The 24,622-nt window shown below is 37.7% G+C and overlaps 1 protein-coding gene across 2 annotated transcripts in view; it reads right to left on the bottom strand.

The window, feature by feature from the left end:
- Positions 1–23,258, bottom strand: part of LOC111327917 (voltage-dependent calcium channel subunit alpha-2/delta-3) — a 38,582-nt gene extending 15,324 nt beyond the window's left edge. Inside the window, exons 1-23 of one of the 2 annotated variants that reach the window (XM_088732812.1) lie at positions 23,108–23,258; positions 20,302–20,519; positions 20,101–20,182; positions 19,892–20,005; positions 17,866–17,925; positions 17,007–17,154; positions 14,957–15,088; positions 14,741–14,804; positions 12,533–12,683; positions 10,554–10,631; positions 9,546–9,635; positions 8,666–8,767; positions 7,704–7,782; positions 6,902–6,951; positions 6,681–6,776; positions 6,225–6,293; positions 5,628–5,735; positions 4,780–4,854; positions 4,270–4,347; positions 3,383–3,487; positions 2,865–2,926; positions 905–975; positions 323–380 (exon numbers count right to left, since the gene is read on the bottom strand). In XM_088732812.1, coding sequence (XP_088588938.1) covers positions 323–380; positions 905–975; positions 2,865–2,926; positions 3,383–3,487; positions 4,270–4,347; positions 4,780–4,854; positions 5,628–5,735; positions 6,225–6,293; positions 6,681–6,776; positions 6,902–6,951; positions 7,704–7,782; positions 8,666–8,767; positions 9,546–9,635; positions 10,554–10,631; positions 12,533–12,683; positions 14,741–14,804; positions 14,957–15,088; positions 17,007–17,154; positions 17,866–17,925; positions 19,892–20,005; positions 20,101–20,182; positions 20,302–20,396 — 1,967 coding nt within the window. In that variant the 5' untranslated portion in view covers positions 20,397–20,519; positions 23,108–23,258. Of the gene's footprint in view, positions 1–322; positions 381–904; positions 976–2,864; positions 2,927–3,382; positions 3,488–4,269; positions 4,348–4,779; positions 4,855–5,627; positions 5,736–6,224; positions 6,294–6,680; positions 6,777–6,901; positions 6,952–7,703; positions 7,783–8,665; positions 8,768–9,545; positions 9,636–10,553; positions 10,632–12,532; positions 12,684–14,740; positions 14,805–14,956; positions 15,089–17,006; positions 17,155–17,865; positions 17,926–19,891; positions 20,006–20,100; positions 20,183–20,301; positions 20,520–20,888; positions 21,054–23,107 lie in introns of those variants that run through there. The other variant, XM_088732811.1, reaches the window with a different exon arrangement.
- Positions 23,259–24,622: the final 1,364 nt, after the last annotated feature.

Genomic DNA, 24,622 nt, shown 5'->3' with positions numbered 1-24,622 from the left:
TAAATAAATCCATTGGAAAAATAGAAAAAAATCTCCTTTTCAGGGGTAATTGAAATATTTCCGAGTCATCACACAAAGACCGAGTAGCGTTCACGTAAAAGTTCTTCCTAAACTCTCTAATAAACACAATGCTAATCACTAAAATAAAATAACCATTTTATAAGAAATTTCACGAAAAAAGAGCCAAGTCTAAGGCTAGGTTTAAACACTAGTCAACTAAACCTTCAAAGGATTATCTAAATTATCACCGTAACAACACATACAACGAGAAACACGCATGAATGAGCGAAATTAAAAGCTTAATGAGAACTAAGACACTTACCACCTCTCTATTTGAATGTCCTTATTCGTTTCTTTCAACAACTCGCTGTGGAGTTTATCTGTAAATAAGTAAAGAGAATTGTACATAATTAACCCTTCGCTCACTTCGTCACTTCTTCCCCGTTTGGCGACCTTCTATCCCCGGACCTCATGCCTGGCAAGGATTGAATCTATGAGGCGAATCGACATCCTAGATAATTTGGCCCCGAGGGTCATGGAAGCATACTCTTTTGCCATAACCGCGAAAGAAGAAATAAAGAAAGAATAGTAAGGTAGCTACACATAGATCAGTGTAATCAATTAATAGAGAGCCATGAGATTTTAATTCGCACTTGTTTGATGGGAACAAAACTCATCAGACTGCCCGATCTGGCAGGTTTTGCGGCTTTGCTTTGAAGTAGTTTTCTCGTCCAAGTAATGGGGCAACTGTTGGTGTCACACACTGAGTGGTACACATTGTTCTGTATCAAAGTACTCTGCGTAAACGGTGTTTAAATAAAAACACTTTAGTAACCACTGGGACATTAAAAAATATATCTATAGTTGACAAGTTTCTGGGAACGAAGGAGGCCAGATTTCTTACCAATCACACCAGCCTCGGTGTATCCCGTTAACTTGTATTTGTATCCCAGCTTAGGAGTTGCTATTCCAAGACTTTGGAAAAGAAGCAAATTGAATTAAGTTAAGCATTTATAACATGATGAACGTAGTACGCATCGTCTGATTGGTCAATTCAGTTTCTAAGCGGATGCTTAATCGAGTTATAGGGCCCGCATGTAACTAGTTATGTCATAAAAACAATAGAATGCATTTTTTTTCCGGGCTCTATAACGCGAGATGTTTGGGAGAACACGAGGAAAGCTCATCGAACACGAGAACACGAGAACACGAGGAGAGCTGATTGGTCAATTCAGTTTCACGAGAACACGAGGAAAGCTGATTGGTCAATTCAGTTTCACGAGAACACGAGAACACGAGGAAAGCTGATTGGTCGATTCAGTTTCACGAGAACACGAGGAAAGCTGATTGGTCAATTCAGTTTCACGAGAACACGAGGAAAGCTGATTGGTCAATTCAGTTTCCAAGCGGATGCTTTATCAGGCTATAGAGCCCGCATGTAACTAGTTATATCATAAAAGCAATAGAACGCATTTTTTCTGGGCTCTATAACGCAATAAAGCCACTTGGGATGTTTGGAGAACACGAGAAAAGCTCATCAATCACTCTCTCTCGGCTTGTGACTGATAAGTTTTCCTCGTGTTCTCCCAACGTCCCGGGTGGCTTTATCACGTTATAGAGCCCGGAAAATGTGTTCTATTGCTTAAATAGAATAGTAGCAGTGCAGATTCATTATCATCAAAAAGTATTCAACGTATATTGTAGTTTCTCAGCGAGTTCTGATTGGTTTACTGATCATGATAAATAAGGGCATATTTTGGAAATGTTTAAAGTGGATTTGAGACATTTATCTGTTGTTTTTTTAATACAATAATGATCCTCTTGCGTTTGTTCAGTTGCCAGGATAACGATATAGTAAGAACTTACGCGCGCTCGTGAGACAACTGTCAAGATAGCATAGTGTAATAGTTTCGTCTGATCGTCCGGGTGAGTGTAGTCTTGAGATGGACTGTTGTCGGTGGTGGTGACTGACTTTTAGACAATCTGAGTGAAAGTCATCATCAGAGTCAAATGTTAACCATTCACTTGACTCTGATGATGACTTCCGCACAGGTTGTCAAAACATCAGACAATCTGTGTGAAAGTCATCATCAGAGTCAAATGTTAACCATTCACTTGACTCTGATGATGACTTCCGCACAGGTTGTCAAAACATCAGACAATCTGTGTGAAAGTCATCATCAGAGTCAAATGTTAACCATTCACTTGACTCTGATGATGACTTCCGCACAGGTTGTCAAAACATCAGACAATCTGTGTGAAAGTCATCATCAGAGTCAAATGTTAACCATTCACTTGACTCTGATGATGACTTCCGCACAAGTTTTCAAAACATCAGACAATCTGAGTGAAAGTCATCATCAGAGTCAAATGTTAACCATTCACTTGACTCTGATGATGACTTCCGCACAGGTTGTCAAAACATCAGACAATCTGAGTGAAAGTCATCATCAGAGTCAAATGTTAATCATTCACTTGACTCTGATGATGACTTCCGCACAGGTTGTCAAAACATCAGACAATCTGAGTGAAAGTCATCATCAGAGTCAAATGTTAACCATTCACTTGACTCTGATGATGACTTCCGCACAGGTTGTCAAAACATCAGTCACCACCACCGACAACAGTCTTTCTCATAGCCTGCGAAGCAAGCCCTGGGGTAAAGGAGGGGGATTGGGGGAAGCGGAGCCCCAATCCCCTCTCCTCTCCCCCAGGGCTTGCTTCGCAGGCTATCTTTCTCAAGACTACACTTACCTGAACGATCAGCTTACACTACCATTTCCAGTGTTAATACAAAATAGGTCGAAATTCTACAATCTACAATCAGCTGCTGTATTGGGAAAAATTTCCGACACTAAACATACCTGAACGACGTTCCTTCCACGCCGCTGAAGTAAAATTGCATTTTTCGCGTCGTAATTCGCAACTACAAGGAAAGAGATTTGAAAAAAATTTAAAATTAGTCAAGCAGCACCACCACAGTACTTCGCCTTAAGTAAGTTAGAAAATGTGTACTTTGGCGGTTGAAGGGAGCATGTATGAGTTGAAATGAAAGCGACAGTTATTCTCAAGAGGCGACGTAAATCATTGCAAAATAATTCCAGGTATAAACAATATTCGCTGAGCCTAAAGTGGAGAATTTTTCTAGAATAAAAGCCCATAGACAAGTGATTGTCCATACCCATCTTTCCAAGGAATATCGAAAAACACCGTGGTGGCCATTTGAAAAGTAGAATTTTGCTATCCTTATCACTTCACTCACGTTGAATATATCAAGATTCGACGTAATCTTCGAACAGTCAGAGGGCGCACTCGTCCAAAAAATTGAGCAGATATGTGGTTTGACATAAAAATTATTTTTTAATTGTGCGATTCCACAAACCTCATCAAAAGACAAGTCATAGACTTGAAATTCCCGGCTACTGTTTCCAGGCCTACTCGGTCCCTCGGCGGTGATGGGAACTTTGTTGATCATGGCTTTTCTGAGCTGCAAAAGAAAACGTTCAAATGATGCTTAGGCTATGCTACAGAAATAAAAATTTACGTGTTAAGTTTGTGGTAAATCTCATTGTATACGTCCCTTAAAAAAAATAGGTGAGCCAACTAATAAAACATCTGGCCCTTGTTGTTCGAATGTTAGATAACACTATCCACTGAATAATTCTCTATCCGGTGGATAGCGCAGTACCTTTTTGCAATCACTTATCCGCCTTTTACAGAAGTGGCCCCTGACTCGTAATACAGATGTCATAGGCCAAAGATGTGAGCCAAGAAAACTGAGTACACGAAATCCAGGCTTGCTGGTAACCACCCGGAGGAAAAAGCTTTTACAAAGACAAATCTCGCTTTTTAAACCCAAGTGGCTGTTTTAACAAAGTAATTAATAGGACATTTTCGGTAGGAATATTATCGAAAGAGAAAGAAAGTTGACGGAAGAATAAATTTTATCATTCATTTTCTGTCACTAAATTTAAAAAATTAGCCTCGACACGATGTTTCCCAACCAGTCTTCACGTCCCGTGAAGATTGGTTGGGAAACGTCCAAATTCACGTCCAAAAACTCGAACTTGGACCCAGGGTTTGATTCCTTTCAGGGACACCCCTTCTTTCTGATGTCCTCCACCCTACACAGAAAAATATTATCCACGTCCGTAACAAACACGTGACCGTATGTTTTCGAGATTGCTCCAATCTGAAAGAAACTATGGACAGAGCAAATTTTAAGGAAATCTGTAATGGCTTAAAATCACAATTAAAATCATTCTGTACCTCTTGGACTTTATCGCTCTCCAAAGATCTTTCCACGTCTTCAAGATCGACTCCTGGTGGGTCTTGTAAGTAACCTTGCTGCAAAGCAAAGCAACACCAATAAAAAAAAAAAAAGAGGTCTCAATGTGGTTAACAGTTAGCCGTAAAACGGCCAAAAAATTTAACTGTAAGGTGTAAAAATTGGCAAATTTTTAACCGTTAGTTGTGAAAGCCATCACCCCATTGAGAGCCTCGTACAATGCAAAGCTGGGGCGCATCTCGATTGAGTGACTTGAAACCAAACCAAACGCATTCAGGACAGCCAATCAGAATGAAGGTAGATATCACAAAGAGCCAATGAGAATTCAAATAAGACAGCTTTCAGGGCGGGAAAAAAAGCGAGCGACCAAGTCGCCATTGGTTTTGCATTTGCATCTGATTGATCGAGTGGGTGGCGTAAGTTACCTGCCTGGACCAATCACAGTACAAGGTTAGGCAGAAACAACTTGGTGCTAGATGTGTCCTACTTACCACTGTCTTCAATCTTGGATGAAAAATAATCATTCCATTGTTATTGATCGCAAACATATATCCACTGGGCCCCACCTAATAAAGAAAAATAGCAGACTTGGTTACTGAACATGCTAGTTTCAACACTTAAAGAGACATTTCGTGAACAATTTTCGGCCATCTAAAAGTTCTTTTTTCCTTGAAAATAATCTCGAGATTCCTCAAACTGCGCTTGGTTTTGCAAAGTACTTAGTTGAATTTACTGTTTATTATAACAACCACTTGTGTACGCTATCGTCCAACATCAACTGCTAGCTTTTTCAGAAGACCACTAAAATCATCGGATGGATCAATCCATCGATCCATTAGTCAGTGACTTTAGAGCAACTGTCAATAGCCCATTTCCGAATTACACTTGGCCTCTTTTTCAAAACGAGGCCTGGTGCTCAACCATTCTTGTGAAAATGAGTTTAATTTGCATGTGAATGAAAACTTATAATCATATGAAAGGATGAGCACCAAGACCCGTTTTGAAAATGAAGCCAAGGGTAATTCGGAAATGGGCTATTGAATATCGGAAGTCATCCGGGATTGCTTCGCTTTTACTTAAATTGGCTCTGATTGGTCCAGAAAACTCGCATCATCCTCGCAATCAATCATATGGAAAACTGCGACTTGTTCGTTCGCGTTTTCCCGCGGTTCGAGCAGTCTGCTTCTTGTCACTTTGACATCTCATTGGCTAATGATGACGTAAACCTTTGTTCTAGTTGGACGCTGGGATTACTTTCGTTTGGGTTTTTCGACACTCAGTTGAAAACTGCTCTAAATAAAAATACCTGAAGAGATAACAAAAGGAAAATATTACTAACCAATGGCCGCAACATAAATTCTTCCAGGTAACTTAGCGGAACATCTGTGCCCATAACTCCAAGGAAGTGATCTTCGCGTTTTTCTTCAGCTTCCATTCCATCTTTCTCCTGATCCACACCAAACATATTTTTATGACAATGTGTAAGATATAATATTTCCTGTTTGGTGATTAGCTTTAAAAAGAAACTTTTGAGATTGGTTGGTGTACAACTGTAACAGTGATCCACTGTAGATAAAAGGCTGAAATTTGAAGTGTAAGGCTGCGGTTGGAACAAAAAAAAAATGATTCTGGGGCCCATTTCTACTCTGTTTAACTCAACTAGGTGCATCATCTACATCTAATGTAGTACAACAAACAGGGAGATACCATCAATTGTGCTTCTTCGAAATATTGCTAGCGCACTGTGGAAGCTAAAAGGATTTTAAAATTATTGTCAAATTGTTTTCAGTGGAATAGTTTTTCACACCTTCCTACTGAGTTTCTTCAGCGAATCCGTGACATTGCTTTGACAGAAACAGTCAGTCTAGTTTATGGGACTATCAAGAATACACTTCTGGGCAGATTCTCCTCGAACAAAACCAAACAAGAAACTTACAGAGCAATTAGAGAGATCTTCTTTGCTGTAGAAAACCGGTAGAGTCCCCGTAACCATCATACCAAGTCCCTATTAAAAAATTAGGTGACAAATATTGCGTAAATGACTGACCCAAATAGCTGTCAGAGGCTATCCCAGTTTTAGTAACACAAAGGAACAAGGGGCATGCCTAATTTCTTAACGTCACGTCTAAACGTAACTAAACTTGCACCTCGGTTTCGACTCGATTATCGCAATTCTAACATGTGTTATTAGTGTTCATTCACATTTTATTGACAGTTTCTACGAAGCGTCTTGCTTATATATACACATTTAACAGCCCCCATGGTGGTGGAATATTTAATTACTACCAATCGAGACTACTTTTATTTGCTTAAAAAAAAAAACAAATTGCGAAAACATGTAAGTGATTGAATCGCTGATTCACACATCACCAAAGTTACTTTACATACTAACCAAGGCATCCAAATAAACACTTGTCCACACTGTATGGTCAGTTATATTCGCCTCAGGAGCCTTCGCCATCGGCCGGGTTAAAACTCGGATGTAATTCTAGGACAGTTCAGTACATCTTTATTGTTAGGATTCTTGATTGTCCAAAAGTACAGCTTAGGTTACACTCTGTTTTATCAACCAGCCCATAATTTCCAAAATACACATGGTTTGGTAAACTTTACCTCACTAACTTCACGTACAGCTCCGACACTCTGAATTCTTGAAAAGTAACCTAAGGTATATTTTCAAACCGTTAACTTGCTAGCAATGCTAAGGTTACGTACATTGGATTCTAAATTGAAAGATCTGGTGATGGGCCTATCAACGGTCCTTGAGGAACACTTTACTCTTAAAATGCCAGGTATTTCCACTCAGGTGTTTAAATGGGCACCAGATAACTATTTGGGAGAACTGAAAAAATGCTACAGGAAAAATGGTTGGTGATTTCAAAATACAGAGATCAAAAAAAGTACTGAAATTTGGCACATGCCCGAATCACATTTTAGACTGGTGGACTTTCATAAACAACAACAATCTTGACGACAGATCCTTGGTGAGTTGCATGCTTTAAATGGTTTTGATTCTTTGCTCACAGTTTCTTTGTCCTCCAAGTTTCAATGAAAGACGGTTGAGGATTAGAAAATTGTACTTCTGGAGTTTTCAGATCAACGCACTTTGACGTTAACAACTTGTAATGAAATGGACTTCATTTGACCGGCAGATGAAAGTCAAGTAAAGAAATGGCTCTCATGGGTGGACTGCGATTTTAGCATTTGCAGAGAAGCCTGAAGAAAATTCAGGCTCAACAAAATTCGAGCCTCTGTCGCATATGTACTAACGTTGGTAGATATTTTAGAGGGTTCTTCTTTACTGTAAAGGAATTTGATAACAACTTCCCTTCACTTTGACATTCACATCTACTTCATACAATTTTCAAGGATATCTACAAATTCCCTACCAGTCATTAAATTCTAATCAATCTACCTCTATTGTTGCAAGCCATTTCCCGCAAAGCTTCAGTGCTTTCAGCAGGAGGTCCAACAGCAAACGTAAACACCCGAACCTACAAGAAATCATAAACGGGTATGACGTATCCAGTAGTTTCAATGACATTAGGGACCTTAAGAAACCACGACGGCGACGGCAACGAGGACGTGGAAAAACAAGAGATCTAATTGGCAGAACAATAGCTCAGCACGTGCGTTTTGAAACTTTGTACATTTCTTAGTCGTCCTATGCAAAACAGCAACGTCAAAAATCGCCAAAATTTGCGTCGTCGGCGAGGCGAAACCGCGACGGCAAATTATTTTAATTTCCATTTGGAACTCAACGGCTCGTTTATACGTCATGCTGAAGTTGAGCTGTGGCGCTGTATGAGACAGTAAGCTCCTGCAGCCATTTTTGAAATTCTAACTAAGAGTAGAAATTCATTTTTTAATCGAAGTCTTCCTTGGGGTCGCCGTCGTGGTTTCTTAAGGTCCCTATTATCTACTCAATGTTGCTGATATAGTAGAGAATTATGGAAACGTTACCAAACTGGGCGAAGCCAGTATTGTCTCTGCATTGCTATTAATGAAACAAAGTATGTGAATGCAAGGCACATACACATAGAATTCTTGTATTATTTGTTGTTGTTGATCAGCAAAACTTATGTCAAAACTTATGTTTCTAATAGATGACCTGCAATCTTTGAATTCATTTTTTTCTCTATTTTTCTTGCTCAATTTTGGAAACTTGTGTGGTAGATAACAGTGATCTTCTTTTCAGGCAGTAAAAACAGTACAATTTACCGCCAGCTGAACCTCTCGTTACCGCCTAAAAATTGCGTGGAATTCTTGAAAATTCAACCAGTGAAAGGATTTGTCTAGGTACAATTTGAAAATTTCCGCAGCTCCAAATTCATAAATAAAAGCAATCTTTGAGTTGGCAAATTTTGACAATCTTACCTTTTTGTTTGGATTGTGCTCGGCAAAAAACTCATGAAGACTGGATGTTGTCCCATCACTTAGAACCATAATGGCCTCCTGGCAATCTGAACAATTATTTGCCTGAAATATAAATCAGATATATCTTATTTCCCAGCCAGAGGTCCATCTGGGAAAAAGTGTGCCCAAGGTCAAAGGCTGAGGGTCTTATATGGACCAATCTAGACTAGTAAATAACAATTTTTTTTTTCGATTGGTTTTCTTTTTTTTTCTGTTTTGCCACAAATGAGGTGGAAAAAGTCAAGACCATTGTCCATATTGTAACAGGCCAGACCAATTACAAGTGTGGGATTGCCCAACCAGTTTCAAGCATTCAAGATTCTGGCCTACTTATATGCTTCAGAAAAAAATTTAAAAATTAATCCTTGATTATATTGCTGGCTAATTTTCAAAAACAGATTCTAAAGGAAAACTTACAATTATGCAAACTATTGACATTGGTTGAATTGACAGCAGATAATTCTTACACAAATTGGAGAAACATGAGGCCCATGTTTGAGCTGTTGCTGGACATAAGATCATGGTGTTGCATTCCTGGGCAAGATTCTTTACTATGGAGATGTCTTTCCACCCAAGAGTATATAAATATGGGCACTGGTAAACTGTCAGGGAAGCCTAAGACGATATGTCGAGGTATACATGCAATGGTCAGATATCATCCCATCCAGGAGGGAGTAGATATACACCTGGCTTCTCCTTACTGCCGAGACCACAAAAAGCTTATTGAATAGATATAATTGGGCCACTCTGCCTAAAAGACTTAAACCATTTCTAAATTTCCTTTTTTCTCTGGTTTACCACCAAACAATACCCTATCAGGTAAATCTTCTGTATCATTCACCTTTTTTAAAAGTTCAAATGCTTTTTTCATTCCTTTTTCCCACATAGCAACATCCCCATCCTCTATATTCTTCAATTGCTCCTTGACAAACTGCAAAAAAAAAAAAAAAAAAATACATTATGATAATAATAATCTCTTAGAAAATAACTAGCACAAAACCTGGGTAACAGAGAGAGAGGTACACTATGGAGGTAACTCCCTTGCAAAATTGTAAAAAAAAAAAACCAAGTGGTTAATTAGGCATGTATTCCCTTATTCTTAGAGTGTGGGGAGATAGTACACATTACTGGTCTGTGCTCAGCATGTGAGCATGTGACTGACTGGTACAGCAGCGGCAAGAGATTTAATTTCCACTAATTTCCTTGTACAAAGCAAGTACAATTAAGGGAACAAGGAGAAAATTACATCCCAAATGATAATTAATTTTATCAGTGCAGCTGAAGTTTGCTATCTCAAAATCAACAGTTCAAACAGTAACCTAGAATGCACAAGAAATAATAGAGAAGAGAATATGAGAATGTAAGATTAAATTAATTTGCATGCATACAAGTCTCACACTCAATGCATGAGACTTGGGAACTCTGAATTTCTATGATAAAATCACAACCTCAAGACAGCCACAACAAACATATCACAGAGTTATTTTCCTTTTCCACTCTGAAAAAGACTAATACTGTGGAACAAGACAAAAGATTTGTTGAACTTCATCATGTGGTAGAACCATGACCGCAGAGGTCTGAGCTTGTTTCAATATAAGTTCCAGTGCAACAATGCATCTCTAGATAGATTCATCTTGAGCTGAAGAATGGTGTGTTTTACACATAACCCAGCTGACTTATAATAAATGAAAAGCTCATCCTTCTCAAATATTAAATTACATTCATTTGGATGATTTTTAAAAACAGTTGTGAAGTTCAATTCATTCTCACATTCTCAAAAAATACACAAAGGCTACAAGCATACAACTTAAAGATAGCAAACTTCGCCTTTTTAACAAATAAGACTCACAATTTTATTCTTCTTTGTAGCTTGAAGCAGGACAGGGCCACCTTCTTTACAACTCAGAACATTAGCCTTGATGTTAAACTACCAAATGAAATGAAAAACATGAAACAAGTGATAAACATTCCAGTTGAAAATTAAATGCAAAATCAAAGGTTTCAAAGTTATGTAGTAGTTAACAATTCTTGCTCAGTGTTGAGTATAATGAGAAGAATTATCGAGGCTAAGGTTCATCTTAGTTTCCAAAGCATAGGATAAGGAAGATAAACCAAAAACCAAAAATGTTTGTCAGTGCAGTGCTATCCACTGTTTTACACTGATAGAATAATACCAACTACTAGTTCAGTGATGACTCAGATGTTATGACAATTTCAGTTTGTTTACAAGCCAAACTGGTTGATGGAAATTTAAAACCACTAGCCAAACCTGAATTTCTACTAATCTGTGGCTAGTGGGCTACCATTGGTGTTGAGCCCTGAAGTTCCTTGGCTGCTTTACTACAATCCTGATGCCAATTTCTAAAACAGGGTAATTGACTATGTCCTACCACCTAGCCTGACTTCCAGAGTTTCATAGGTTATATATACTTAGGTTACTACTAGGTATACACCTATAAGTTAATAAAGTTGATATAAATAATTCTTTTTTATGTCTCTCAGTTAAGTACTTTGTACTTATTAATTGAGTTTGGTCGGGCCAGACAGGAAAATACTTGGATCGAAGTCATGAAGTACGGACCAAGCCCAGCACTTGAGAGCCAAATATTTTACCATCTGGCCCGACCAAACTTAGTCAATGAGTATTTTATCACATGACCACTAAGTGTTGAAATTTTCAACCTAAATAGAATGCAATAGACAGGCACACACAGCCACAAGAGCACAAAAATGATGTAATTAAAACTTTTCCTTTATTTCAAATCAGAATAAGAAACTGTCATTTCCTTGAAAGATGCGACTCTTTTCCTCGTTCCTGTTTTCCTTTAAGTTTTTGCAGTGAAGGGGCATAAGGGTATAGCAGGGCAAGACTGCTTTTCCCGGACCAGCTCATGTCAATCCATCCTGCAATATGGTTTTCTATGGGATTGTGTGAGTGGGGCCACATGGGTCATATGATAAAATAAATAATTTACTTATATTGACTGAGTGGGAGGGCCAGACGGGAAAATGCTTCGCTCAATGTCACGACGAACAGACTGATCACAGCACCATGCCCTATGCATGACCAATTAACAAATGGCAAACACCACAGCGTACACTATTGAGTTATGGATGCACGCGGGAGGTTGCTAAGTACGAAAGAAGCGTAAGAGTCACTCGAGGCGATAGCCGAGAGTGACTCTAGCTTCTTGAGTGCTTAGCAAACCTCCCAAGTGCATCCATAACTCAATAGTGTACGCTGTGGTGTTTACCATTTGTTTTATAACATAACATTGATACATTGTAGCTAAAGAGTTCCCTTTCATTTAACAAATCTTACGTGACCGGAAAAAAACAAGCACGCACGGAAAAGATAGTCTTTGCATTTGTTCACGTTATTATCTACAAAAAAATTCTGCAATTAAAACCTTCTCCTTTATTTGTTCAAGTCAGAACAAGAAACTCCCAATTCCTTGAAACAATTTTTTCTTCATTTCTTTTTTACTTTAAGTTTTTGCAATGAAGCAGCATGAGGGCAGCTGGGAGGGCCAGATGGCTTTCTCCTGACCGGCTCAGTCAACCCATCCAGCCCTGCATGCATCAGCTTCTACTATAGTTTTCTATGGGATTTGCACAAGCAGGGCAGGACAGGTCATTTGAAAGCTCTTAATGATTGTTCATTTTAGTGGGTTGTATTTCACTGTACTGCTGCCCACTAAATTCAAAAATTTGTTTGAAGTGAATTCTTCCTTTTCAATTTGAATCCTACTATTTCCTCTAAGTCCATAACTCACATGGACCTCAAACTAAGGAGGTTACACAGTAAGTACCAACTAACATACTCACATATACAACATTGAAGAAATCATTATCCCCAAATGTGTCAATAAGCCTCTGTGCAGATAATTTTGCAATTTTCAAAGGGACTCCATGCATGCTTCCACTAGCATCAATAAGAATGACGATGTTTTTGGGTGATGTTGCTCCCTGAATGTACCTAATAAAAAATATTCAAATCTTAACAATACCTGGGTATCAATCAATTATACCTTAAACTTGCTATAAAAACTCTGATTTGTCAAGAGCATGCAGTCAATAAACAATAGCATGTAAAGTTGACATGATGATAGCTAGGCCAATATCTGCAGCAGATATTGGGTTATGGTGTCAAGTTCAAAGTCTGCCTATAGTTTCCAAGCTCCTTATCCATGTAATGTTCTCAAACTTTTGCAAACTAAGAGAAGTGTTATCTTTGCAGATTGTTTAAAAAATGTAAACTAAAACAACTACAAAATGCAGTTTTGCATGATATCATGAATTAATTATCAAACGTATGTCTGTGTTTAATCTGCCTCAGCCTTAATTGGGCTTTGGCAGATAACACGTCAGACCTCGGCATTCATAATAATTCATGATCGTAGCCAAGGCTCAACACTAACGGTAGCCAACTAGCCACAGGCTAGTAGAAATTCAGGTTTGGCCAGTGGTTTTCAATTTCCACCAGTCAGTTTGGCTTGTAAACAAACTGAAATTGTTGTAACATCTAATTTGTCACCAGCCACTTGGCTAGTATTAGTTGAAAAGTTGGTGTCAAGCCCTGATAGTATCATGTTTAACCTCACAAGGCTAGAAATTAACGGTAACCCATTAACCAATGGTTAGTAATTTTCAACGTTTGGTTACTAAAAATGTGTCCAACTAACCCGACATGGTTAGTAAAATTTTCTAACATTTTTAAACATTGGTGGACTTCAGGACAAAGAGCACGTAGACCTGTCTCTCAGAGGAATACTTAGAATACTCAAGTTGTTAAATCAATTTAAACTCTTTTTAGAGAATGTGCTGTTGATGTACTGTTCTTGACTAATCATGGTAAATGAGAGGGAAATAAATTAAGTGCATAATAGTCCATTTTACAGTTGTGTGCTTGGTTGCCAAGCCTTTGAACGGGAGTGAGGCTACCGATGACCTCATTATGATACAAACCTTGCTGCCTTTCAAATGTAAAATTAATCGCTTTGTTATCATGCTAACTACATACAGGTCTCTATCACAACAAGGTCATCTTTAGCCTCACACTGAATCAAAGGCTTGGCAACTACATACACAACTGTAAAATGGCCTATTGTCAACGTTTTAAGAATTGGATTGTAGTTACGAGAAAAAAAAAAGTGGTGGACAATTTGAATCATATTTCCAACAACGAAGAGTCAGAATGGCTGGCAAATAAAGGTCAAAGTTTATTAGATGAATCGAATGAAGAAAAACAGCTTCACAACCAGAAAATTTCTTCAATTAATGAAGAAAATAGAAACAGCAACACAACAACGAGCCAATTCCATTCCGCCTCGCATACCTCTGTCACACACTCCCCATAATAAAATATCCGCAAAATTTGCCCGCACTGAAATAACAGTTTGGCGTGTTGGAAAATAAATAACGAATTAGACGTTTTGTTGTGCAGTATCGCTGAGTACTTTTACTCATTATTTGTATTTTGACTCACCCTACAGGCTCGTCAAAATACAGCACAACCCATAAAAATACTCAGCAATACTACACAACTAAACATCGAAGAAGATATATATACTCCTGTGACCTTCAACAGGTTGCACCTGTCTACTGTTGATTTGAGTTGATTTCATTATTCTTCATTAGTCCCCTTACTAGCTGTCATCAAAGCACTATGCACTGCGTTAGAACAAATGTTTCAGCACTACACTCACTCAGGTACTCTGATGTCCCCTTGTGATTAGCAGGTGACCCTGTATCTTCACATCAACTCTGCTTCTTGTTTATTTCAATCTATGCATCCAGAATGCCAAGCACTACATTCATATTGTCCACTTTCCATTTGTATTGCCATTTTGTTTATTGTCTTTGGCTCCCAATGCTCTTGACTTGTTATCTAAGCTACCTTAAGCTTTACTGTACATTATTTGTTTGTGTCCTAGACTACAACTGGTGATTGGTTTTTTGTACAGTTTGAAGTAACTGTCATGTGCATTTAAATGAATTTATTAGTCTAAGAGTGTTTTTGCAAGTCCATCTTACCATGGTCTTTTCCTGGCATCAAATAAATCCACATTATCTGCATTGGTAATGTCCCAGCGTCGAGCTTTGAGCAAATAAGAATCAAGAAACAAATTAATGTCAAGCAAGCATCATTTTACTTTTATAAACCACTCAGCATTCACATTCCTAGATCATCTTCTCTTGTTAAAATTTCATCGTGACAACTTGGTGTTTCATGAAACATGAAATTCATACCTGGATAAGTTCGCATGAATCCTTTATCTGATCCAAAGTACTGCCAAGATAAGCTGGGATCTTTGAGTCGGTTTTCTTCAAAAACACTCTCTAGGGCTGCTGTCCACTTTATTCCATTTACAATCTCTGCTGCTGCAAAATTAAGAGATAAAAGTAACATATGATGCATGATCCTTGCAGTAGATAGCGCTATTTATGCAATAGCGAAAATCAGACCTGGAAAAAAATCAGGCCTGTACGGGATTCGAACCACTGACCTCTACGATACTAGTGCAGCGCTCTACCAATTGAGCTAACAAGCCAACTGGGAGCAGGCCGTAACAAGCCAACTGGGAGCTATTGCATAAATAGCGCTCTCTACTGCGAGGATCGTGCATCATACATATCTAATACCGCAGTTCAAAATATATGAACTTCATATATTCATTGTATCAGATAAAAGTAAATCAGCTTACAGATGAAAAAGAGGTTCAAACTTGCAATGAGTGATTAAATAAACTAAATAAACCTTTAAATTTTGAGAGTGACGTATCTCTTTACAGTGACACCCTTGAATTAAATGTAAAGGTCCTGAGAATAAAGGCAATGTTCACTAAGAGTCCATTTTACAGTTGCCTACTTGTTTACCAAGCCTTTGAAGAGGGATGAGGCTATTGGTCACCTTGTTGTGATGCAAATGCTGCTGCTTTTCAAATATAAATTCCTTTGTTATCATGCTTACTAGATACCAGTCTCTATCACAAAGAGATAGAGAACGAACGCTTTTCATTCCACTAATTTCAACGAACACTAATTTCAACGAACACTAATTTCAACAAACACTAATTTCAGCGAACGCTTTTCATTCCACTAATTTACTCATGTTTTTCTCATTGCCATGTTCCCACCAATAACATAACTCCATTTTCTGCCTTTAAAAGCACACACAACCCACAATTCCTCTATTTGCTCTGACAAAGGGCTAACGCTTGAAACGTCAGCTTTTGTAATCATTACAGTGGCCAATTTACCATTTCAACTTTGTTGATATATCCAAATTATTATATCACGACAATGTCACCCTCAACCTCACTCCAAATCAAAGGCTCGGCAACTAAGTACACAGCTGTAAAATGGCCCATTGAAGAAGACCTTGATTGTTACACAATCTCCTGTCTGCACCTTGGGAAATGTATAGAGAACAGTAGGGAGAATATGCAAACTGATATGAAGGTGTAAAGGGTTCATTCTTCCATCACTCATGAGGCGGACCTCTCCAGATACAATGTCAGTGTTTCATAAGATATTTCAAGGGTTAATTAACTACTTTGCTTGACATGTTTCTGCTAATATTTGAGGCAGCTGTTGCAATAATGACTAACAGCAGCATTTAAAACATGGCAAATTTGGTTTGGAACCTCAGAGTTTGCATGCTACTGAAATGAAAACACCCTAATTACAAGGTAGTTGTAAAAACAAAGACCCCGAAAACAAAGACCTAAGACCCTCTAAGAAAACAAAGACCCCCTACGAAAACAAAGACCTATTATGAAAATGAAGACTCATTAAAACCACAGGGAGTAATGGTATTTTAGTAATGTGTCTTCATGTTCGTGATCGCTCTTTATTTTCTAGGGGGTCTTCGTTTTCATAATGGGTCTTCATTTTCGTAATGGGTCTTCGTTTTCGTAATGGGTCTTCATTTTCATAGGGGGTCTTGGTTTTCGTAATGGGTCTTTGTTTTCGTAGGGGGTCTTGGGTCTTCATTTTTGGGGTCTTGGTTTTCGTAACTATGCATTTTCACAACATTACTCCCTGTGGTTTTCACCGGCAAAGAATTCAGGTGTCTTGTTTCTGTATTGCTTTATTGTTTTTATTGTTTTCATAATGGGTCTTTGTTTTCATGATGGGTCTTTGTTTTTGTAATGGGTCTTTGTTTTCGTAATGGGTCTTTGTTTTCTTAATGGGTCTTTGTTTTCGTAATGGGTCTTCGTTTTCATAATGGGTCTTCGTTTTCATAATGGGTCTTCGTTTTCATAACTACCTAATTACAACTCACTAAGTAACATACCTCCATCAAAAACATCTGTTGGGACATGTATTACACTCCTGTTGAAGCTGATCTCACTTTCAAAGGTAGAGTTGTACTCCAGTGTAATGCCAGTCTTGTTTAAATATTTATCTAGATGCTTGGAATTTGGATAGTCTATTTCACTAAGCTTAAAACAAACAAAAAATAAAATTTCACCCTTGAATCTCTAAGTGCAACTTAAAGCATTTTTCCACACTGCAGTATCTGTGACTTCTGAATCAAATATCAATGTCACAAGGATTAAGGAAATCATGATCTCCCACAGAAAAAGCTCTAGGATTGTTAAACAAATTCTCCTCACCAGAGCAATGGGTAATGTCTACAGAAGAGTAATATAGATACTGATTTTAGGTTGTAGTCTTAACATTATTGTTGCCTGCAGTTATCTTTTCCTGTTGTTGCTGTTGTCTTTTCATCATTGCTGTTGTTGTTTTTTTTTTGGGGGGGGGGGGGGGGGTCTTAAAAATGAATGAAATTTTAAACTTTTGAGTGGTCAACTCAGGAATAGACAGCCTTGATGGAAAGATAACAAGTACAGTGGTTTTGCATGGCAGCCATGTTGCATGGCAGGAACAATGAAAATATTTTGCATAAGAAAGAAAATTTTTTTCCATGGGAAAAATAATCTATTGATCCTGCCATGCAACATGGTTGCTGTACAAAACCTCTCTTGAGAAAACTATCCACTGTAGGCAGGATGTTTATTGATAAAACTCCTAATTCTCTTTCTTAACATACAAGAAGCGTATGGCATGAAGAAGGGAGAATCACTAGTCAGATCATGAAGTTTGAGCTACTCGGGGACAGCCATTAACTCACTGGTACATTAAAATCATACCTTCAAATTTTTATTATAATTGTACTTGCAATAAGCTTCTTCTGCCTGTCCCACCAATTTCTACAAAATAACCCAAAAATATATGACAACCCTCAATCACATTATTCAACAATTCACATGATCAGAATTAAGCAAATAGTCCATTTTACAGTTGTGTGCTTGGTTGCCAAGCCTTTGAACAGGAGTGAGGCTAGGGGTGACCTTGTTATGATACAAACCTTGCTGCCTTTCAAATGTAAATCACTTTGTTATCATGCTAACTGGATACAGGTCTCTATCACAACAAGGTCACCTTCAGCCTCACTCTGAATCAAAGGCTTGGCAACAAACTACACAAATGTAAAATGACCTATTAAAAGAAAGCTAGAGCAACCAGGGCTTGAACAAGCTACAATCCCCCCACATCTCTCCACAAAAAGAAATAGAGATTCAGGTTATTTTGTAAGGTTTCAAAGTTAAAAATTTTCCCAATTGAGTTCAGTTTGTATATAAGAATACCTAAATTCTTACTCACGATTACCTAAATTCTACAATAATTCATAATAACTTGTTCTGTAAATTGAAATTTTGTCGTCTATGAAAGTCAATCAACCAAACCATCACTTAAATAGACAAATAATTGGCTAGTCTATCATCATTCATTCATTATTTAGCTAATTTGTTTATTTATTCATTTCTTCACCCATACATTCAATTATTTATTCAAACAAGTCATAATTCTTAATATGCGTCCAGCTGCAGGTTTACCATCAGCCACTTCAACTAAACTCATCTTTTTACCTTCCACCTGTACAATTTAATTTTTTGGTTTTTTACTGACAGCACTCCAAGCTTTTTTTCTATCTGAAGATAAAAAATTCTTGCAAAGTAATTCCTTTTAGCACACTGATCATAACTCATTAATGTTCAAAGTTGACAAAAAAAGAAATTTACATTTTCAGGCATAATGTAACTTCATGAATTTCTAATTTTGTGTAATAGCATCCTTATCACCAGAAAACCTACAATGAGATGGCTGAGCAAACATCATTTTTCAAATTTATAGTTTAAGAACTTGTTCCATGCTGGGTGGGTTGTTAATGAACCAGAAACACATCTTTAGATCCAAAAATTCTCTACCATTTTTCTTTCTTTCCATGGGCTAATACATTTGTTGATGTAAAGTTGCGAATTTTATTAGGTCGATCAAGATTTATGTGATCTATTTTCTCGAAAGCTGAATTCGATATCACGACAGATTTTCGAAATACTCTGGAGAAGACACTGTAATTCAATAATTTATATACTGCTGCGCTTCCAGAGCAGAAAGAGTTTGAAATGTTTGCCCTTAGGGTAGCATAGACCAGACTTAGTTTAATTTCAATAAGAAAACTTTGACAGAAATTCAAATACACCGATCAGGAAAGAATAGCAGATACTGAAGCCAAAAAAAAAAAGATTCTACCCAGTACGCTGGGTGAAAAATCAACAAAATTTTCAAAACACCGTGCAAATTATCTGAGTCAAGCTTCCAAAAAGAAAATTAAAAAGAAAAAACAATATGTACATTTAAATACGCTGGAAAATTATAGCAGTTGGTAGAATTTTACAAACAAAATTGTTATACAAATTCGTCGATTGTTTTCTTCGCAAATTGCTCATGTAGATACAAAAGAAAAGCACGATAGTCAACATAGGAAAAATTTTCCAGCTGCCGTGGACAATTAACTGGCCGCATGCTTTCTGAAAATAATAAAAGCTCGCTGGATGTTTCATAAATATTAGATCAGATCCAAATCACTAACATAGATTTCTAGGTTATTAAACCCGGCATGAATTTTGCCAAGAAAAAAGATAGCACGCCTGAAAATTTACGAACGCACTTGTCATTGTATGCATGCACTTGTCAAAATCGTTTCCTGATCTCTGCTTCTGGCGAAACGGCTGTCAATTTACGGGATGTAAACACTACGCGTTGGATTTAATTTGCAATGGATTTTCTTTAAAAAAAAATCTGTACTGACCACACCAAGATCTTAGTTCATACCTTCAAAGAAGACGATTTACGATTGAAGAAAACCTCCATCTCTTTCTTCATTTTCTCGAGGACATAGTCTCCATTTATCTCTTCTGTCGTCGCGTTCGTTAAGTTTTCGTAAGCCTGAAAATTCAACAAACTATGAATATAATACTAATAGTCCCTGATCACCACAAACAGTGAGATAAAACGATGAAATTTGAGTCTCTCCAAAATACCTGTTTTAAAATTTTTACTCCGGCGATTTCGTCCATAGTTTTTGACCCGTTACTTCCAGTGCGATTTGCCCACTGATGTACCCTGGCGTGTCAAAAATTTTGAAAACAATTTGCTGCAAGTTGAGATCTTTGAGGTATACTAAACCACAGACGGATAGAAAAATAAGAATATGGACTACAAAACAAGTCTGAGCCACTTACTTATCCTTCGTCAGCTTTAATCCGCTAACCATAACGCTACAGAGTAGCATTAGGACGTAAACTGAACAAAACAAGACGAGGAACTTTTCCGCCATCTTAGCTCAGTGAATGACCACAAGGTGTCAGCATCGAAGGCTCAATTTCGCGCCTGAAAGCTCTCTCCATCAACTCACTACTTCAAACTGATTAAGACTGATTTAGCCACCATCGTTTTTCACCTAACAACAGGTAAAGGAGGGTAATAAATCAACGGAGTACAAAATATCGATCGGCTAAAACCAGATATCGCACTGATCGAAATTAAAAATTACGCCTTAGAGTCGATAATTTTACTGACAGAAAAAACTTTTGTTCCTTCGAACAATACATTTCCTCAAGCTTGTGAAAAGATTAATCCATTAAAACAATCATAAAAATTTGCAAGAGTAGCTACAAATTCTCAAATTTCAAATTTCAAATCTCGCCACTGATTTTGACGGTAAACAACAGCGCAAAAATACCCCACCAGGTTAATATCCGTAACATTTGTTTTTCAGGTGAAGAAAAAAAGTAATTCCCGCCGACAAATTATAAAAATTCGTAACTACCTGCTTCAGCAAAGAGATCTCTGGGCATTTCACGCGCTTAACAAAGCAGATAGTTAGCGTTGAGAACTGAAATACACTCAAACCAACAGCTGTATGTGCATGTTAAAGAACAGAACTGGGTTATCTTGTGACGACAGCCTTCATGTTCGTGACAGACCAAAGAACGGACCTTGACAGACTCCGCGATGTCTCGGATGATCGGATGAATAATTGATGTCTGTTACCCAAATATCGGCGAAACTTAAAGTTATTTATTCTATTTTCTTAGCAAATGATACCAAAGACGTAAAAACAAGAAATTCATGAAAATCGAGCATTTTCAAACCGGCGGGTTTTACTCTAATTTTGATGTTTTTCTATTTCACTTTTTTATGGATAATATTTGACAGCTTTCCAGTTTCCATTTAATTTAACATTGTCCCTCTTATCTGATGAATTGTGGGGAGTAAAGAAAAACTGTTAAATGCTAATTCAATTCAAGAATAAAGATGGAGCCAGCTGGGTAAATACGCGTATGCAATACAGACTGTGTGATACTGGCTGTTGATTTACGATCAGATCCCTTGTGGCTTTTTTGTGCCAGTCACCTCACTAAGATGACTTCATTTCCCAGCAACTTTTTTTGTGCCGAGTGCGATTCAAATTTGGCACATTTCGGACAGTGACGCAAAAATGCCAAGTTAAACTAACAGTCACTCTAGTTAAAAGCAAATTAAACGTAAAACAACAAGTTAAAACACAACACCAAGCGAGTTTATTGAGGTGATTAAAAGCTCCCGCTAAGTGACTTATGGAAATGTCAGTGCTGTAGCTATAGCGACGTTCTGACCCAAAATATTGACCCCTTCCATGCATCAAAAAGAATTGAGTGAATGCGCAGTGAAAACGAGCTACGAAGTACACCGCTGTTACTTTTAGCTCCATCTAACGCATGTTCTGACTGAATTTTTTTCGTTTTCATTTTTTCCACACGAAAATCGACTATTCGTAAAGAAAAAGAAAGGCTTCTTTCAAGCAGATACCGGCTGCCGATTACAGCGACACTCGAAATTTGAGCGCAGGGAAGTTGTGAAAATTTTAATTTGTTAAAAGCACCTGCGTGGAAAAGTTGTGTTCATAAACCTTTAGCTTGTCTTGAATGATATGCTTTGTGAGTGTGGCAATCGTGTTACAAAATAATTGTTTCCTTTTTTTCAGTTACAATATTAGTGCTATCTTTTATTTTTTTATTTTTTTTTTCTTTTTTTTTTCTTTTTTTTTGTAGTGGGGCGTAAAACTCCAAAATGTACCTTATTAACCAGGTTAAGGAAAAAGAGTCTCCTTATTTTCTCTTGACTAGGTCGATGGACCGCCCTACAGTAATTTTGAAGTTGAAAATTTGTGACAAATGTATTCAACATTTTCGTCTTCAATTCCGCAGAGCAAATTATTTAAAAACATCAGGTTGGACACATTTTATTCATGGCGCGGACTGAGGCCGGAAGTTGAAAGAATTTTTATTTTTCGTCTACCACGTATAGACCTTGTCGTTAACGTTTATGCTAAAACATGCACTTTCCATATTACTTATGGTTGAAGTCTATCTAACTCTAAAGCCGTCCCTCGCTTTCACCCCGAGAAAACCGGATGTTCATAATAAAGGCTGAGAGCTACCTTTCTTAAAATAGGTTGAGTCAAGCGAAAATTAGGAGATTAATAAGTCTGCCTTGGGCGCTAACTAGGCGTTGAAAATGATGTTCAAAGTAAATTTCAACAGAGGAGAGCATCAAACGTCAGACCATCCTTGATTTTGATTTCCTGAACAGAGTTAATGTCAGCATTTCAACTTAAGCCTTAGCGAGCTCTTAATTTATTGGTTTCTTGAGGCAAAAAATAAATTGATTAAAGTTTTAATAATAGTAGCTCATCGTACACTCTAGAAGCAACCAAAATATTGCTAAGTTTATTTCAGTTTTTACACTAAGCCAGGCCTACTTCCCAAACGTTTTAAGAACGTGTTGGATCCGATGTAAGCCAAACTAGGTGGTAACTTTTAACGTAACAACTCGCATGGAGGATCACTAAAAACCTCCAGCTCTCTTTTACATTCGGTTTACTTTTAATTTTGTACATATGGAGTCTTGAAGATTGGTTTCTTTTTTTGGCAAGGCAGTAAAATGACTCTACTGATTCCAGTTTGAATGAAAGAACTAAAAGAGTAACAGTAAGATTTGTATTACCTGGTGAGTTATGTCTCGGTTTTCCGTTGAGTGTTTTTATGCTCCGGTCGCGCTTAGCACCAACACAATAAATATTTTATTCGTGCACATTAATAAAACCCCGACTGTCAGAAGTAAAATAAAGCATAAATTTGCTAGATTAAGCCGCACTACCCCACTGTGACTCTTAAGGAAGTACTGCTGAATGCAATAAGTGCAGGCGCAATTCGCCCATCCAATGAATGGTCCCTTTGCACCTGCATTCATCCTTCGACGACGAGGAGAGAGAGAGATTGGGCTCAAATATTTTTTTTCACAAATATTATTCAATGGTAATGAAGCAAATTTAAAAAATTACGATCGAGTTGGCGCTGAGTCAACTTGGAGCCTGTCAGTTCATTACTGTTTAGGAAACAGATGAGATAAAACTTCCTCCGAAATCGGACAAATTGCGAAAACCATCGGAAACAGACGGAAGTATCCGAAGTCGGACGATCGACTCTGCGAATCTGCTTTAACATCTTGAGAGTGAGACTGTTCAAAAATTGGAACAAATTCAATATTAGCGGAGCGGGAGTCACATGGCAAAAAATGCCAAGAAAAAACTTGAGAGCGATGAATGAAAACAGACTATGGAAGGCACCATTGTTGAGTGAACTGGGAGTGAACTGACGGGAAATGAAAAGCCCTCTAAAATGTGTAATGTCGTTGATCGCAAAAGAAAAGTGACTTGGTCATAGAAAACCGTTCTTACTCAAAGCAAATACCGTTGTTTTAATTACATAGCAAAACTCGGTATTTCAGTATTTGTACAATAAGAGACAAGTCTTCATGTGAGACAATCACTTGCAAGTAAACTCATCTCGGAGAAAATCTACTTAAACTTCTGCCGAACTAAAAAAACTAAAGCTAAAATCATGATTAAACAAATTATCTTTATGAAAAAGATACTTGAATTACACCTTCGTAATGTCAGTACAATGAAAAAAATACGTATGATGCACGATCCTCGCAGTAGAGAGCGCTATTTATGCAATAGCGAAAATCAGAGTTCAAAATATATGAACTTGATATATTCATCGTATCTGATTTATCATCACGGGTTTATTACGAATCAACTTAACAACCTGATCCCAGTTGGATTGTTAGCTCAATTGGTAGAGCGCTGCACTAGTATCGCAGAGGTCAGTGGTTCGACTCCCGTACAGGCCCGATTTTTTTTTTTTTTTTTCAGGTCTGATTTTCGCTATTGCATAAAGAGCGCTCTCTACTGTGAGGATCGTGCATCATACGTATCTATAACCGCAGTTCAAAATATATCAACTTCATATATTCATCGTAATTGAAAAAAATAGTTACACACTTCTCGTGTAACGTACAACCATCATATTGATTTTGTAGTTGCCGGTCGGTGGGACGTGCCATACTATGTTTCAAGTCTGTAATTGCTACCTGATCTGGAGTCGTCTTATTTTCGAGCTAACACGGATCAGCAGTTTATCCGTTATGTCCAAAGATCTTTTCCCTTATTCTCTT

The sequence above is a fragment of the Stylophora pistillata genome, chromosome 9 (assembly GCF_964205215.1).
Source record: "Stylophora pistillata chromosome 9, jaStyPist1.2, whole genome shotgun sequence".
In the NCBI taxonomy this organism is placed as follows: domain Eukaryota; kingdom Metazoa; phylum Cnidaria; class Anthozoa; order Scleractinia; family Pocilloporidae; genus Stylophora; species Stylophora pistillata.
The sequence above is the reverse complement of the archived record's forward strand: the minus strand, read 5'-3'. Positions and strand labels throughout refer to the sequence as shown.